At 41.9% G+C, this 17543-nt stretch overlaps 1 protein-coding gene across 1 annotated transcript in view; it reads left to right on the top strand.

Moving 5' to 3' along the window:
* DOK6 (docking protein 6) overlaps window positions 1–17543 on the top strand; it is a 414927-nt gene that overhangs the window by 339274 nt on the left and 58110 nt on the right. The window contains exon 7 of the mRNA XM_070361670.1: window positions 190–307. Within this exon, the coding sequence (XP_070217771.1) occupies window positions 190–307 (118 nt within the window). The remainder of the gene's footprint in view (window positions 1–189; window positions 308–17543) is intronic.

The raw sequence follows: 17543 nt of genomic DNA, 5'->3' as shown, positions 1-17543 counted from the left end.
TCAAGCCCGCCCAGCGCAGCCCCTCCCCCCACCCCCCCGCAAAAGTGATATCTTGAAACAGCATGTTATGCAGGAACCTGTAACAGAGTCTATTATATGTCACTCATATTTAACCCTGAACTTTTTCAAGAGCCGATTTCAATTGAATATTTTAAGTAAAGCCTGAGACACAGTTTCTTTTTCTTTTAGCTTCAGACAAGCTTGACGGAACCCATGACGTTATCCAAATCGATCTCTCTTCCTCGCAGCGCCTACTGGCACCACATCACCCGGCAGAGCAGCGTTGGAGAAATCTACAGTTTGCAAGGCAAGTGGGCTTCCTGGGGGTGAAACCAGGAGCCATGCAGTTTGCTTTGTATTTGCCCTGCTTGCTTCTCCTCCATTTCCATTTATCTGCTGTCCCCAGCCACAGTGGGAGCTCTGAGACTTACCGTGGCTTTTCTAAAGTTATTATTTCATAGACTCACGGTAAAAATTATCCCAAAGCTAACCAATGGCCGAGGAGCCGCTTTGGTGAAGGAGTTGGACTGAAAAAATGATACAAAACATTGTCAGAAGCTAAAAGTGGCTACTAGCAGGATCTGTTTCCTGCTGAGTCTTACAAAGGGTTTCCCTCTTAGCATCTTTTTGCCATAAGAAGGTTGACTCTCTGTTCAGGAGGCTGACTACTGGCTCCGTCATGAAATGCTCCATGAACTCTCATAGTTTTAAGGTTTAGCCGAATCCTTGACATGGAAACCATTTGGGAGGGAGCAGGGCAGGAGGAGAGGAGCGTAAGTCCGTTGCTTCTGTATTTTTCCTAATGGTAAATGGTTGACTTACTGCATAGACATGGCTTAGCAGATGAATCAGATTAACAGTGTATTAATAAATATATTTTTTATAATTATAACAGTATAATAATAAATAACAGAAGGTATTTAATCAATAACAGCAGAACTCTGCTTCCACGGTTCTCTTCCTGTTTCTTCCCTTCTGTCTTTAATGCATTAAACTTATCCTTCAAATAAAATATTCAGCTGCAAGAAACTAATAACTGACCAAGACAGGAGGAAGCGGGAACTAGGGAAAATAAGGCTTAAAACAAAACCAAACACACACAACTGAAAACTCTCATCAGACAAACCTTTTTTTTGAGCACAAGAGGCTTGAATGTAGGAGCTACCCAGTAAATATCAGGTGAAGGAATGACCGTTATAACCTTCAGCGTAATTAGGCACTCAGAATATTCTCCTTTTTATGCATTAACTTTTGCTCATATTAACAACACTAAATGTTTTGAGAGGAAAAAAAATGGTAGCAAGCAACCTGAAATAGTGTTATTTTTTAAGCAATATTTGCTTGCCAGAGTTTCAAACCTAGGATAATGAGATTCAATGAGTGGGGATGAATGATACATTCTGCAGGAAAAAGCAGAACCATTTTAGTCATTTATGGAAGATAATTGCATTTGATATTTTCAATGAACTGTCTTACCACCAACTTGACTACTGTATTTAACAGGTCGTGATTATTTTTTGTATTATTTATTTGTATGAGAAGATCTTTAATAGGATAAGGATTAGAGGACTGGGAAAGGGAGGGGAAACTGCTTTGACAGTTCATGAATCAGAGAAGACATGCTTCTCATTCCGTTGGTTCCCTCCAGAAATGCCAGCACTACACACTTAAATTGCCAGAGTCGTGATCTTGTCAAATCCATCTTGCTTGTTCCTGTGGTTAGAAATAACTAGAAAATATGCTTTTAATATAAAGTTATTTTTATTTAAATGTAATCATATATCTGTAAATATTCAATAGAAGAAAGCTAAAAGTATGGAATATTCAAAGAAAATAAAAACAATTAAATTTCTAAGCTACTACAAATAAGTTGTAGAAATACTACTACAAATAAGTTGGAAATGGGTTGGAACAACTCTACTGATAACTTTGGGTTCTAACAAGGTTTTGGTCTATAATTCCAGCAAATAAAAGAATATGGTTTTCATGGTAACATAGAAAACTTTTCTCTGAAGGTAGTATTAAGATTTAGGTGGATAACTTCCAAAATAATGTCATAAGCGCCCAACAAAAAATACCAAAAGGCAGTGAAATTGCTGAAAACATTGCAATGAGACTTGTTGGAGGACAGCGGTGATTTACACAATAAAACAGAATCAATAAGTGATTAGATACTCTATGATTTATCTCACTAATATTTCCAGTTAAGGGTTTCAAATGCCTTATTAGTTATGATCTATTTAGATGATTGTGTTGGGGAGGAAAAAATGTACTTTCTACCCTTCAGGGTTCTTTGGCTGGTCTAATAATTAAATTGATGTGAAATTAACAGGAGAAAAATAAATGTAATGGTATACATTAGGGATTCCCATGAGACCCAAAGCCAAGAATGGTGGCTGAGGCTTATACGGTGTTCTAAGCTAAGGGAAGGGACAGGGCCTAGGGCTTCCAAGGGCAGAGGCGGGTGGCAGGACACAGGCGACAAGAACAGCAGGTGTTTGGTAATTAGATGTTTGCTCTGCCACACAGATTGGTCCTTCTGATAAAAGTTATCTCTGGTAACAGCTCTGCATCTGAGCCAGGCGCTCAGTCTGGATTCTTTTAGGCAATTAAGCGGGAGGTTAAAAACTCTTCCTGAGTCTTCTGGGCCTTGATTGTCTTTGGCTCAAAATAATCCACTTGCCAAAGTGGCACGTTTTGGAGAGGCTCGTTCTGAACTCCTTCACTCTCAATGTCACATTCTTCTCTGGTTGTTGTTTGTGGCTAACAAAAAAAAAAAAAAAATGCATTGATGAAGGTAATTACTGTAAATCAGATAACTATAGAATGCATTCAACGCAGAGTACAGTTCACTCTGCTGGGCATTTATTTTTGTGTTGCATACCTCTTGCCTGTGTGTTCAGTTGTGTCCAACTCTGCAACATCATGGACTGTAACCCACCAGGCTTCTCTGTCCATGGAGTTTTCCAGGCAAAAATATTGTGGAATGAGTTGCCATTTCCTTCTCATCCACCACCTCAGGAAGTGGATCTTCCTGACCCAGGTATCGAACCCATGTCTCTTGCATCTCCTGTATTGGCAGGCGGATTCTTTACTGCTGCACCAGCTGGGAAGCCCAAATAAAGTAAAAGTGAAAAAAGTTGCTCAGTTGCGTCCGACTCTTTGTGACCCCATATACAGCCCATGGAATTCTCCAGGCCAGAATACTGGAGTGCTGGAGTGGGTTGTCATGCCCTTCTCCAGGAGATCTTTCCAACCCAGAGAACGAACCCAGGTCTCCTGCATTACAGGTGGATTCTTTACTAGCTGAGCCACCAGGGAAGCCCAAGAATACTGGAGTGAGTAGCCTATCTCTTCTCCAGTGGATCTTCCCAACCCAGGAATTGAACCGAGGTCTCCTGCAGTGCAGGCAGATTCTTTACCAACTAAAGTGTTGTTTAAAAAGAGAGAGAAGGAAAATAGAAACAATCTCATCACCCCTTCATCCCACTAAACTACATATACAAGTGTGGTTTTTGGCATCTCACTCCTCACTAGTGCTCCTTAAAGTGGTACCACCTCTTTACAAGGAGGGGAACGTAGTCAAGCAGCTGTCATCACTGACCGTCCAGAGTCAGAGGACACCTCTGGCACTGGAGGGTGACACATCATCGAGGAATAAAAATATCATTAGAACCTTTCCACCATACTGTTAGCATTCTCAGTGTGAAGCTGAGGTCAACATGAATTAAATTTGTCAGGCTTTCATTCAGAAGGTAACAGGGAGAAAGTTAATATGCTTAAAGTTTAATAGATTGGAATTCATTAATAAACAGCACATGTACTGGAAGTGGGAAAAAAAATCCTGGTGAAAACAAATCCATTCTCTACAGGACTTACCTATAACTTCAGCTGCCTGTCACCCTCAAAACTGCACTCTCTTTGGTTTTACTGTATTCATTTCTGTCATCTACTCTATAACCATAGAGGCAAGATAGACTTAAAAGATTGACATATCAATACTGACATCCTGTGTTTACGCTAATGTCTGGAAAAGAGGTGCAATGTAATCTTCCAGATCTCCCACTAGGCGCTCAGAAAGAGTGGGCTCTTATGGCTCTCCTGTTGGACTGCTCTCTGGAGTCAAAAAAAAAAAAAAAATTGACAAACAGAATAATTCAGCTTTAAGTAGCTAAGTCCAAGGCTGCTTCTGGTGAAAATCTCTGCCCCTAAACGGCTGTGATGGGTTCTGACTCCCCTTCCTGCAGAGGGTGTTAATAAAGACTTTTCTCTATTTTTAGTGGGCAATCAGGATGATTGATTCTTATTAGAAGGTAGTTTTTCTATGTCTCTAACTTCTGCATTTATGAAAAACATTTATGTCACAACACCTTCTCATGATGCTCTTTCTAGTCTCAAGGAACTCTTGGTTAAAAATGAAGGCTTAAAACACACCATTTGTTTCACTCGTATCAGAACTGTGATTTTAATTCTAAGGCCTTCAGCAGAAAATGTGTTGGAAAGATGAGAAACACTCAGAGGAGCAATAAGAAAGGGAGGGAGGAAAAGAAAAAAAAAAGTCCATAATGTAAGCGAGCACAGGTTCAGCTGCTCACCACTCAACAGCCAGTAAATCGAGGAGAAAAATTCGGTAAAGAAGAACTTTATTCAGAAAAGCTGGTGATCTGGGGAGATGGTGGCCTCATGTCTGGAAAACAACTCTCAAGATTCTGCTCAGCCATGACAGCTTTTAAAGGGAAAAGAGGGGGAACAATCTCAGTTAATCATCGAGGCAGGAGGTCAGATTATTCATCATTTTCTCTTGCCTACAGGCCTGCTAACTTCTCCCCATCATCCTTGGGATGCTGTCTTGCCAGTAGAGCCGGCCTGCAGATTTGCAAAGGAGAAGAAGCTAAGGGTAGAGACCTAGCTTCTTTAACTACTTAATTATTCCTTCTAATCTAGGAAAGGAATGAACAGGCTAGATTAAGTGTACACTCGTGTGTGTGTGTGCTCAGTCGTGTCCTACTCTTTGTGACCCCGTGGATTCTAGCCCCCATGGACTCCTCTGTCCATGGAATTTTCCAGGCAAGAATTCTAGAGTGGGTTGCCAATTTCTTCTCCAGGGGATCTTCCTAACCCAGGGATCAAACCATAGTTTCCTGTATTAGCAGATGAATTCTTTACCACTGCCCACCTGGGAAGCCCTAAGGTATATATTTAGGAAAGCAGAAATCAGGAGCTACATTAAATGTTGCCTAACAATCTAGTCTTTATGATTAAAGTCTAAGGAAAACAGGGATGAACAAACAAAAGGGACAAGGAAGCTGCTTCCAATAAGGGGGTCAGAGTTTCCCTTACTCTATTATTTACAATATTGTGATGGTTTTTGCCATATATCAACATGACTTTTAATCACCATTCTACTTACGTACACAACAGATTATGGAGCAGAGTCAGTTGCTTCAGTCGTATCTGACTCTTTGTGATCCCGTGGACTATAGCCCACCAGGCTCTTCTGTCTGTGGGATTCTCCAGGCAAGAATACTGGAGTGGGTTGCCATTCCCTTCTCCAAGGGATTTTCCTGGCCCAGGGTTTGAACCCGGGTCTCCTGCCTTGCAGGCAGTTTCTTTACCATCTGAGCCACCAGAGACGCCCAGAGAATGTCAAATGGTTTGGGGCTTTCATCACTCAGAGCTCTGGAGCACAGAGCTTTGGGGAAAGTCTGAAACCTGTAGGTCAATGGTGAAATGCTGCATTTAACAAAAAAGCAGCAGCATTTAACATACAATGCAGCATTTAACAAAGAAACTTGCCATAAGTACAAATTTAAAGTAGATTCTGGGAGGAATTAAGTTTGCATCAGACATGAAGCTGATGTCATCTTTACTTACACCTCTTATTAAAAGTGTTCCCACTTTAAACTTAGTAGTAGTAGTGTTAGTCGCTCGGTTATATCCAACTATTTGCGGCCCCACGGACTACAGCCTGCCAGTGTCCTCTGTTCATGGGATTCTCCAGGCAAGAATACAGGAGCGGGTTGCCATAGAAGATGCATTTGAAAAGCTATTGGGCTGGGTGGCGTAAATACCGCTCTCCGAGGACAGTTCTCAGCCCTTGTCCTGCACAGTCAGGTTGCCTGCCTGAGCAGTTGGCATGTCTGCTGCTTGCTTCAGGACTGCCATTTTCACTGGACACCGATGCTCGCAGCTGCTGGTCCTCACTTAGGTGGCCCCGGAGGCGCCATGAGATGCTGAGGCTCCTGCCCCTGGTAGCCAGGTTTCTGTCTCCACCTGCCGCTGCCTTCCAGGGTGAGTTCTCCCACACGCCACAGTGATGGAAGGGGCCTCGAGAATATGGGCCCGAAATGAGCCCCATGCGCCGGCTTAGGGGACTCGGTGTTACCCGTCAACGTTCCCTGATACATTTAATAACTCATTTTTTTGCACCAGTTTTTATGAGATAGGCTGGGACTCATTTTTGAACAGCCTGAACAGCTTTGCTCTTCGAATTAAGGACCATTGGAGGTGCCATTTGTAGAGGTGATAACTTTGGAGTTCTGCTTTCATTAACACTGATTAATACTCACGTGCCAGTGCTGAATGGCGTCCCCCCTGCCCCCGCCCGCCCCCAGTCTGTAATTAGCTCCAGACCTCCAGTGTCAGCACAGCAGCGCACCTGGTTACAGAAAGGCAGTTTATGTTCGCCGAAAGGGCATCCACGGCGCCAATTCCTCCGAAGGACAGGATGCAAACAGACAATTAGAATTAGAGATAACCTTCGGAAGACAGTAAATAGAGTTCTGGCCAAGACGAGGGAGGTAAATCAAAGGATTTACTTACTCTTCGTCGACTCTGACCCTCTGTCCTCCTTTACTGCCCATTCAATTTCGAGTTCGCGTGGTTTTTAAATTGCTTCCATCGAGGTCTTCTGTTTAAATTTTCATGATATGATGTTTTCCAAATTGCAAAGTTAATGAAAGCCTCCTGCAGCAAGTAAAACACACAGAGACATCTGCACCAGTGGTAGAAAGGAACTTGCCTGAGCCACGTTCCGTCTTCCCAGAATGTGATCTGCACGTTGTCAGGTGAGTCAGTCACACTGGGTCCAGGGCAGCCAAATACATCACACATCTTCCCTAGGGCCCGAGCCTGGCTTTGGAGATTCTACCACAAACAAGAGCCAGTTTTTAGAATCATCAGTTTTTATCTATGTGGACATTTATGTTGGGCTTCCCCTATGGCTCAGCGGTCAAGAATCTGCTTGCCCATGTAAGAGATGTGGGTTTGATCCCCAAGTCAGGAAGCTTCCCCTGGAGGAGGAAACAGCAACCCACTCAGTATTCTTGCCCGGAGAATCCCATGGACAGAGGAGCCTGGTGGGCTGCAGTCCACGGGGTCGCAAAGAATCGGACACAACTGAGTGCAGCACATGAACACCTGCCGCATGGCCTTACCTTGCGAAGGGTGAGTCCAGGGAAGGGCCTGCTGGGGATCTGCACCCCCAAAATAGACATCAGATGAAAATGCTCCAAATAGTCCCAGAGTGAACTGTCCTCACTGCACGCGCAGCCCATCACTCGCTCTTCCAGGCTCCCAGACGTTTAGGTCTAACTTTCATACATCAATGCATTTGTTTACAAACCTGCTTCTTCCACTTGGTTGTGAGGTAGCAAGTTTGATTTTTTTTTCTTTTTATCCCCATGGCGCCACCAAAGGGGGCTCAGTCATGATGAAGAGGCTTTACCTGCAGAAGCTACAATCTTGAGTTTGGAAGCTAAGTTAATCGGAGTTTGAATATTTACCAGAGCTAAGTTGTGTGTCTTGGGGCCATTTACTTAATCTTTCTAAGTGTCACTGTCTTCATCTCTAAACCAAGGATAATAGTACCTTATTACGGTGCTTAAATGAGATTGTCCACATGAGGTGTAAAGGTTCCCTAGTCATTAACAGTTGTCAATATATTGAAGTAAATTAAATTCACGCTAAGAAGTTTCTTTCCCAAAGAGAAGCATGCTATCCTACTCCAGTTTATTCCACTTTGTTACTTTAAAATGTTATTATAGAATTTCCACTATGCATGAAGAATTCTGTTTTGTTCTAAGGACATTATAAAAATCTAGCTTTAAGTAATAGTATTCCGGGAGTGGGAGGCTCAAGAGGGAGAGGATATATGTATACTTATGGCTGATTCACGCTGTCACACAGAAGAAACCAACAAAACATTGTAAAGCAGTTATCCTCCAATTAGAGAAAAAATTTTTAAAAAGAAGGTAAAATTAAAAATTAAAAAAAGAAATACATTTTCAGCTTCTGAAATTTGAGAAAAACTAAATCTAACTCTAACCTAACCCTAAGTTTTTGATGCAAGAGGAAAAGGGACAAAGTCAGACTTAAGTCTTCATTGGTTTTTCTTTCCCTCGTCAGTATAAACCAGCTCTTACCCTCTAAGGAGGTGACACTCCTCCCAAGTTTGCATCACACAGTCCATGTAGCCTGAGGAAAACAGAACTCTGTTTTCCAGGCTGGGGAGTTAAAAACTCCTGAAGGACTTTATCTAGCTTGGTGACGAAGAGGTGAACCCACCACAGCCCACCCTCCTACCCAAGATCCATTCTTGATGATTCACCCGTCCAGTCTCCTGAGAACCTCTCTGAGCACTTGGTTCCTGCCCCAGGCACAACCTCTCTCCCCAGGTAGACCAGCTTTGCTTGATCCCATTATTAGCAAGTTGGGTTCATCACGGGGTACACTCTATTGGCTGGACCACAGGTGAAAGGCAAGATTTAGTTAATTAAGTCTAGCACAGTGAAATCGGAATATAACTCAGTGTGAAATACAACAGTCAGCCACTTAATCCTGGTCTATTAGGTATAAAAAGTAGTTACTAAAAGGCGCAGAGCTTCCAGATAGTATATTGGATTGGGATGATCTAGCAAGGGCCTTATTCAAACAGACTGCTTCACTCTCTAATTCAAACCTGGAATTGAAACTTTAGTTTCAGACTTGAATTAAACCTGAAACTTGATCTCTCTACTTGATTTTCCTCCATCAAGCTTCCACCGTGAAATATTCAAAAACATAATAGGTAACACATGTAGTTCTATATTGATCAAACTTTTATGGAAAAAATATATTCCATTTTATTCTGTAGGGAATAAAATTGGTACATAATATTAGCTCAAGGAAAGGTTAACACAACCATGACAGAAGGTCAGCTGTCTCTGTCATGGATTTGGGTGCATATGCTCAAACATGTACACACACACACACACACACACACACACGTCTACACACACACAGGACCATTTGGCTCATTGCTGTCCACTGTTTATCACTTCCCTTGAAAATGTACCTATTAAGCTATGCCTCACAAACCAGAAACGACATAGAAGAATCTTGAGAGGAAAAACAGTTCACTTGTATTTTTCTTCCTGATTCTGTTTTCTGTTCTGTTTTTTTAAACCTCATCTCTACCTCTTACCCTTCAACTAAATGTACCCCACCCCTAATTCTAGATTTAACATTAATACTTGTTTTTCAAGTATCCCCTCCCCCCTTGTTTTCTTTTGTCTGCCAGACAACATGACATCTGGAGACTTGATAATGATTTGGTAATAAGAAAAAATAAGAAACATCAGGAAATTCACATCATTAAAATTATGCGTGCATGCTAAGTCACTTCAGTCATGTTCGACTCTGTGCAACCCTAATGACTGTAGCCCACCAGGCTCTGTCCGGGGGATTCTCCAGGCAAGAACACTGGAGTGAGTTCCATGCCCTCCTCAATGGATGTTAAAATTGTACTGCAGAGTTAATATAAATTTAAGCTGGAATTTGGCCTTCAGTAAAGTTCTGGCACTTACCCCACTGCTCTATAAATAATAGATGCTAATTCAAAGTTTACTACTTCAAACTGCAAACATCCACTATTTTAAAACTTTAAACTGTGGTTGCATAAGTTTTGTTGTTGTTCTTGTTTTCAGTCACTAAGTCACGTCCGACTCTTTGTGCCCACCATGGACTGCAGCACGCCAGTCTTCCCTGCCGTTCACTGTGTCCCAGAGTTTGCTCAACCTCATGTCCACTGAGTCAGTGATGATGTCTAACCATCTCATCTCTGGCACCCCTTCTCCTTCTGTTCTCAGTCATTCCCAGCATCAAGGTCTTTTCCAATGAGTCAGCTCTTCACATCAGGTGGCCAAAGTATTGGAGCTTCAGTGTCAGTCCCTGCAGTGAATATTCAGGGTTGATTAACTTTAGGGTTGACTGGTTTGATCTTCTTGCTGTCCAAGGCTCTCAAGAGTCTTCTCCAACACCACAGTTCAGAAGCGTCAATTCTTTGGTGCTCAATCTTCTTTATGGACCAACTCTCACATCCATACATGACTACTGAAAACCATCAGTTCAGTTCAGTCCAGTCGCTCAGTCATCTCCAACTCTTTGCATCCCATGGACTGCAACACACCAGGCTTCCCTGTTCATCACCAACTCCCAGAGCTTGTTCACACTCATGTCCATCGAGTCAGTGATGCCATCCAACCATCTCATCCTCTGTCGTCCCCTTCTCCTGCCTTCAATCTTTCCCAGAATCAGGGTCTTTTCCAATGAGTCAGTTCTTTGCATCAGGTGGCCAAAGGATTAGAGTTTCAGCTTTAGCATTAGTCCTTCCAATGAATATTCAGGACTGATTTCCTATAGGATGGACTGGTTGGATCTCCTTGCAGTCCAAGTGACCCTCAAGAGTCTTCTCCAGCACCACAGTTCAAAAACATCAATTCTTCTGTGCTCAGCTTTCTATATAGTCCAATTCTCACATCCAGACATGACTACTGGAAAAACCATAGCTTTGACTAGATGGACTTTTGTCGGCAAAGTAATGTCTCTGCTTTTTAATATGCTGTCTAGTTTGGCATAATTTTTCTCCCAAGAAGCAAATGCCTTTTAATTTCATGGCTGCAGTCACCATCTACAGGGATTTTGGAGCCCCCCAAAATAAAGTCTCTCACTGTTTCCATTGTTTCCCCATCTATTTGCCATGAAGTGATGAGACTGGATGCCATGATCTTAGTTTTCTGAATGTTGAGTTTTAAGCCAACTTTTTCACTCTCCACTTTCACTTTCATCAAGAGGCTTTTTAGTGCCTCTTTGCTTTCTTCCATAAGGGTGGTGTCATCTGCATATCTGAGATTACTGATATTTTTCCTGGCAATCTTGATTCCACCTTGCGTTTCATCCAGCCCAGCATTTTGCATGATGTACTCTGCATATAAGTTAAATAAACAGGGTGACAGTGTACAGCCTTGACGTACTCCTTTCCCGATTTGAAACCAGTCTGTTGTTCCATGTCCAGTTCTAACTGCTGGTTCTTAACCTGCATACAGATTTCTCAGGAGTCAGGTAAGGTCGTCTGGTAATCCCATCTCTAAATATTTTCCAGAGTCTGTTGTGATCCACACAGTCAAAGGCTTTGGCATAGTCAATAAAGCAGAAATAGATGTTTTTCTGGATGCTTTTTCAATGATTCAGCGGATGTTGGCAATTTGATCTCTGGTTACTGTGCCTTTTCTAAATCTAGCTTGAACATCTGGAAGTAAGTTCATGGTTCACATATTGTTGAAGCCTGGCTTGGAGAATTTTGAGCATTACTTTGCTAGCGTGTGAGATGAGTGCAATTGTGCAGTAGTTTGAACATTCTTTGGCATTGCCTTTCTTTGGGATTGGAATGAAGACTGACCATTTCCATTCCATGGCCACTGCTGAGTTTTCCAAATTTGCTGGCATATTGAGTGCAGCACTTTCACAGCATTATCTTTTAGGATTTGAAATAGCTCAACTGGAATTCCATCACCTCCACTAGTTTTGTTGGTAGTGATGCTTCCTAAGGTCCATTTGACTTCGCATTCCAGGATGTCTGGCTCAAGGTGCGTGATCACACCTTTGAGGTTATCTGAGTCATAAAGATCTTTTTTGTATAGTTCTTGTATATATTCTTGCCACCTCTTAAATCTTCTGCTTCAGTTAGGTCCATACAATTTCTTTATTGGGCCCATCTTTGCATGAAATGTTCCCTTGGTATCTCTAATTTTCTTGAAGAGATATCTAGACTTTCCCATTCTATTGTTTTCCTCTATTTCTTGGCATTGATCATTGAGGAAGGCTTTCTTATCTTTCCTTGCTATTCTTTGGAACTCTGCATTCAAATGGGTATATCTTTCCTTTTCTCCTTTGCCTTTTGCTTCTCTTCTTTTCTCAGCTCATTGTGAGGCCTCCTCATACAACCACTTTGCATTTCTTTTTCTTAGAGATGATCTTGATCACTGTCTCCTATACAGTGTCACAAACCTCCATCCATAGTTCTTCAGACACTCTATCAGATCTAATCCCTCGAATCTATTTGTCACTTCCACTGTATAATCGTAAGTAATTTGATTTAGGTCATACCTGAACTGTCTAGTGGTTTTCCCTACTTTCTTCAATTTAAGTCTGAATTTGGCAATAAGGAGTTCATGATATGACCCACAGTCAGCTTCTGGTCTTCTTTTTGCTGACTGTTTAGAGCTTCTCCATCTTTGGCTGCAAAGAATATAAACAATCTGATTTTGGTATTGACCATCTGGTGATGTCCATGTGTAAAATCTTCTCTTGTGTTGTTGGAAGAGGGTGTTTGCTATGATCGGTGAGTTCTCTTGGCAAAACTCTATTAGCCTTTGCCCTGCTTCATTTTATACTCCAAGGCCAAACTTGCCTGTTAGTCCATGTAGCTCTTGACTTCCTACTTTTGCATACCAATCCCCTGTAATGAAAAGGACATCTTCTTTTAGTGTTAGTTCTAGAAGTTCTTGTAGGTCTTCATAGAACCGTTCAACTTCAGCTTCTTCAGCATTTCTGGTTGGGGCATAGACTTAGATTACTGTGATGCTGAATGGTTTGCCTTGGAAATGAAGAGATAATTCTGTCATTTTTGAGGTTGCATCCAAGTACTGCATTTCAGACTCTTGTTGACCATGATGGCTATTCCATTTCTTCTAAGGGATTCCTACCCACAGTAGTAGATATAATCGCCATCTGAGTTAAATTCGTCCATTCCAGTCCATTTTACTTCACTGATTCCTAAAATGTTTATCTTCACTCTTGCCATCTCCTGTTTGACCAGTTCCAATTTGCCTTGATTCATGGACCTAACATTCCAGGTTCCTATGCAATATTGTTCTTTACAGCATAGGACTTTACTTGCATCCCCAGTCACATTCACAACTGGGTGGTGGTGTTGCTTTTGTTCCGTCTCTTCATTCTTTCTGGAGTTATTTCTCCCCTCTTCTCCAGTAGCATATTGGACACCTACTGACCTGGGGAGTTCATCTTTCAGTATCCCATCTTTTTGCCTTTTCATACTGTTCATGGGGTTCTCAAGACAAGAATACTGAAGTGGTTTGCCATTCCCTTCTCCAGTGGACCACATTTTGTCAGAACTCTCCACCATGTCCTGTTCGTCTTAGGTGGCCCTACACAGCATGGCTCATAGTCATTGAGTTAGACAAGGCTGTGGTCGATGTGATCAGATTGGTTAGGTTTCTGTGATTGTGGTTTTCATTCTGCCTTCTCTCTGACAGGGATAAGGATAAGAGGCTTATGGAAGCTTCCTGATGGGAGAGACTGCCTGTAGGAGAAACTGGGTCTTGTTCTGATGAGCGGGGCCATGCTCAGTAAATCTTTAATCAGATTTTCTGCTGATGAGCAGGGCTGTGGCCCTTCCTGCTGTTTAACCTGAGACCAAACTATGGTGGAGGTAATGAAGATAATGGTGACCTCCTTCAAAAGGTCCCATGCAGGTACTGCTACACTACATGCCCCCAACCCTGCAGAGGGCCAAAACTGCCAACTCAGGCCTCTGCCGGAGACTCCTGGACACTCACAGGCAAGTCTGGGTCAGTCTCCTGTGCGGTCCCTGCTCCTTTCCCTGGGTCTTGGTGTGCACAAGGTTTTGTTTGTGCCCTCCAAGAGTCTGTTTCCCCGAGTCCTGTGTAAGTTCTGGTGGCTCTTTTGTGGGGTTATTGGCGACCTCCTCCAAGAGGTCTTATGCCACACCCAGGACTGCTGCACCCAGAGCCCCTGCCCCTGCAGCAGGCCACTGCTGACCTGTGCCTACGCAGGAGACACTCGAACACTCAAAGGCAGGTCTGGCTCAGTCTCTGTGGGGTCTCCTGGTGCATGCAGGTTTTGTTTGAGCCCTCTGAACTTCTCTGGCAGGTATGGTGTTTGATTCTAAATGAGATTTCGCCCCTCCTACCATCTTGCTGGTGTTTCTTCTCTGCCCTTGGACATGGGGTATCTTTTTTTGGTGGTATCCAACAATCTCCTGTAGATGGTTTCAGCAGCAAGTTGTAATTTTGGAGTTCTCACCTGAGAAATGAGCGCACATCCTTCTACTCTGCCATCTTGTGATTTTATGGGCCTTTGTCAGCAAAGTAATGTCTCTGCTTTTTAATACACTGTCTAGGTTTGTCATAGCTTTTCTTCCAAGGAGCAAGCGTCTCTTAATTTCATGGCTACAGTCACTGTCTTCAGTGATTTTGGAGCCCAAGAAAATAAGTCTGACACTTTTTCCACCCTTTCCCCATCTACTTGCCATGAAGTGATGGGACTGGATGCCATGATCCTTGTTTTTTGAATGTTAAGTTTTAAGCCAGCTTTTTCACTCTCCCCTTTCACCCTCATTAGTGCTATAAAGAGCTTGAAGATACCGTTATGTGTGTCCCTTGAGGCAGAGCAGGGACCTGTCCCAAGGCGGCACTGCTGTTTCCTGACTGCTCTTCCTTGTCTCTGCATCCTCTCCCTCCCCTGATTAGCAACTGTTCACATCTGCCCTTTGATACTCAGGGAAGGTCAAGAGATTGGGGTCTGTTTTCAACAAACGAGAAATAGGAGACACAGAGTCTTCTGTGCCGAGGAGCTCCACAGGGTCCTGCTCGGTTTCCCTCTCCATCTCCCTGCCCTTCTGTGTGTGTGTGTGTTTAACCTGCCATTGTACCATAATTCACTTGACTTCATATTTAGGAAATTCTTCCTTGGTTTTCTTTCTGGTAAATGATGTTAGTGTCCTGGCAACTTCTGCCTTCAAATTCCTTCAGACCTGAACCTGACCTTTTCTGTCTTGTGAGTCTACATTTGACATATTTTTCATATTTTCACGTTTGTAAAAAAAATCATCTGAATCCAGTGTTAGCATCCTGTTTGTGGTCGGCCAGCTCCCTAGCTGCAGCTGGGCCCACTACTCCCAGCTAATGATAGGAGTCAAGTCAACCCAAGTTTGCTACTTGTAATAGAATCAGCTTTTGCTTACACAGGGAAATATTTTTAAGTCATTTCCCTTTCACACTAGCTGTAATGAGGCCTTACATGCATGCTAAGTCACTTCAGTCATGTCTGACTCTGTGCAGCCCTATGGACTGCAACCTGTCGGGCTCCTCCCTCCATGGGGTTCTCCAGCAAGAATACTGGAGTGGGTTGCCATGCCCTCCTCAGGGGATCTTCCCAACCCAGGGGTTGAACCCGCATCTCTTATGTCTACCTGTGTTAGCAGGTGTGTTCTTTACCATTAGAGCCACCTGCAAAGCCAAAGCATCTTGTTTACTGTACTGTTACTGCAAAAAGAAAATATCTTATTTTTATCTGAATTATATAAATGATTGTATAATTGTATAAACAATAGGACATGAAAGTGTGGGCCCACCTTTACATATGAATAAATAATAATATATGAAGCATATTAATATATTAATTATAACATATTAACATAATATACTATAATACATTAATATATGTTAGTATAACATATAGTATCCTATATATGATATTATATTCTTAATATCAATATATTACTTAATATATTTAAACATAAATATGTAATTCTAAAATTATAATTAGGAATGAAGGTTATGTGTCACTAACATAGAATAAAAAACTGGGGCAGACACAACCTATTTGCATACAACACAGAACAGTACACAATATCTCCTGCTGTGTATGAGAGTTCATTGTACAACTGACTCCATGATCAGGGCAAATTATAAAACAGGGCTAGGACTTTAAGTGAAAACCAGGCAATCACGTTGTAGATTTCTGAAAGCGTATAGAATGGGGAAAGTTCTGTGTTTGGGGTCAGCTAGTTTTTCACTGGCCCCAAAGGTGTGGATATCTGTGGTCTGTCTCCTGTAGAGTCACATGTGGTCACTGTGGGATTCCTTAGTTTAGCCTGGCGAGGTTTCTGTGGATTTCTCTGCTCACAGAGTGGCAGGTGGCCATCTGTTGGAAATAGTATGCTGTGCACTGTGTCTCTGCTATACCTGCAGGCACTTGGCTAACAAGAGCAAATACTTTGTGAACAGTTTCCAAATTCCAACTTCATTTTCTTGTTCTCTTTAGAATGTTCAGAGGATGTCAGAAGATTGTTTTCCTTAACTTAAATAATTTGCACTCTTAAATGAGAGAAATCATTCTTTAGTGCTATTAAAAAAAAAGTGTTTTCCAAAAGAAGAGTGAAGCACATAGTCTTGGTGGGTAAGCTTGACCATGATGTTTTCCCCTGTGACTTTCTCTAGATGTCTTGAACAAAATATGGAAGTTGTCACCCACCGTCTGTTCACAGGATACTTTTACTTGCAAAATTATTACTAGCTTGAAGTAAACTAGCTCAGTTTTATCAGTGCTAATCAGAGATACATTGCATGTGGTCAGAAGTAAATTTACTTATCTAAACTTATGATTATGCAGAGAAGGCAAAACTATAATATAGATTTTTAGCTATATAATATACCTATGGGCTTCCCTGTTAGCTCAACTGGTGAAGAATCCACCTGCAATGCGGGAGACTCCAGTTCAATCTCTGGGTTGGGAAGACACCCTGAAGGAGGGCCTGCAACCTGCTCCAGTATTCTTGCCTGGAGAATCCCCATGAACAGAGGAGCCTGGCAATCTACAGGCCATGGAGTCACAGAGTCAGACACAACTGAGTGACTAAGCACAGCACAGCAATATACCTATATATAGATAGATATATAGGATACCTATATATAACAATGGTTTTTACCTATATAACACATAGGTATATTGTATACCTATATAGATATTGGTAAAATTATGAAAAACACTCCATTTTCAGTGTAACTAAATAGATATTTTTTATATTATGCAGATAAATGTCTCCACTACAGATGGGGAAGCTAGGCTAAAAAGTACACTTAACATGATAATCAATGCGATTATACAGTAATGATCATTTTAGTTGAATTTTGTATGATTAAAATCATCATGTTGAGTTATACAAAAGGAAATAGTTTGGAAGATAAATTTCCAAGATGGTGACATTTCCTCCGTCAAAAGCAAACTTATCAAAGTAAAAATGACCTTTTCATCTAAATGACTACCTTGACATGGTATTTACCTTTGAAAGAAAACTTTGTTGTAAACAACTAAAATTACATATTTTCTTTTCTTTCTTGTTTTATAAAGAGGTGACCGGGCCCCACCTGTTAGAAGAGGTGGTCATGGTAGCCATGCTCCCC

This window comes from Bos mutus, chromosome 24, assembly GCF_027580195.1.
Source record: "Bos mutus isolate GX-2022 chromosome 24, NWIPB_WYAK_1.1, whole genome shotgun sequence".
Taxonomy (NCBI): domain Eukaryota; kingdom Metazoa; phylum Chordata; class Mammalia; order Artiodactyla; family Bovidae; genus Bos; species Bos mutus.
The sequence above is the reverse complement of the archived record's forward strand: the minus strand, read 5'-3'. Positions and strand labels throughout refer to the sequence as shown.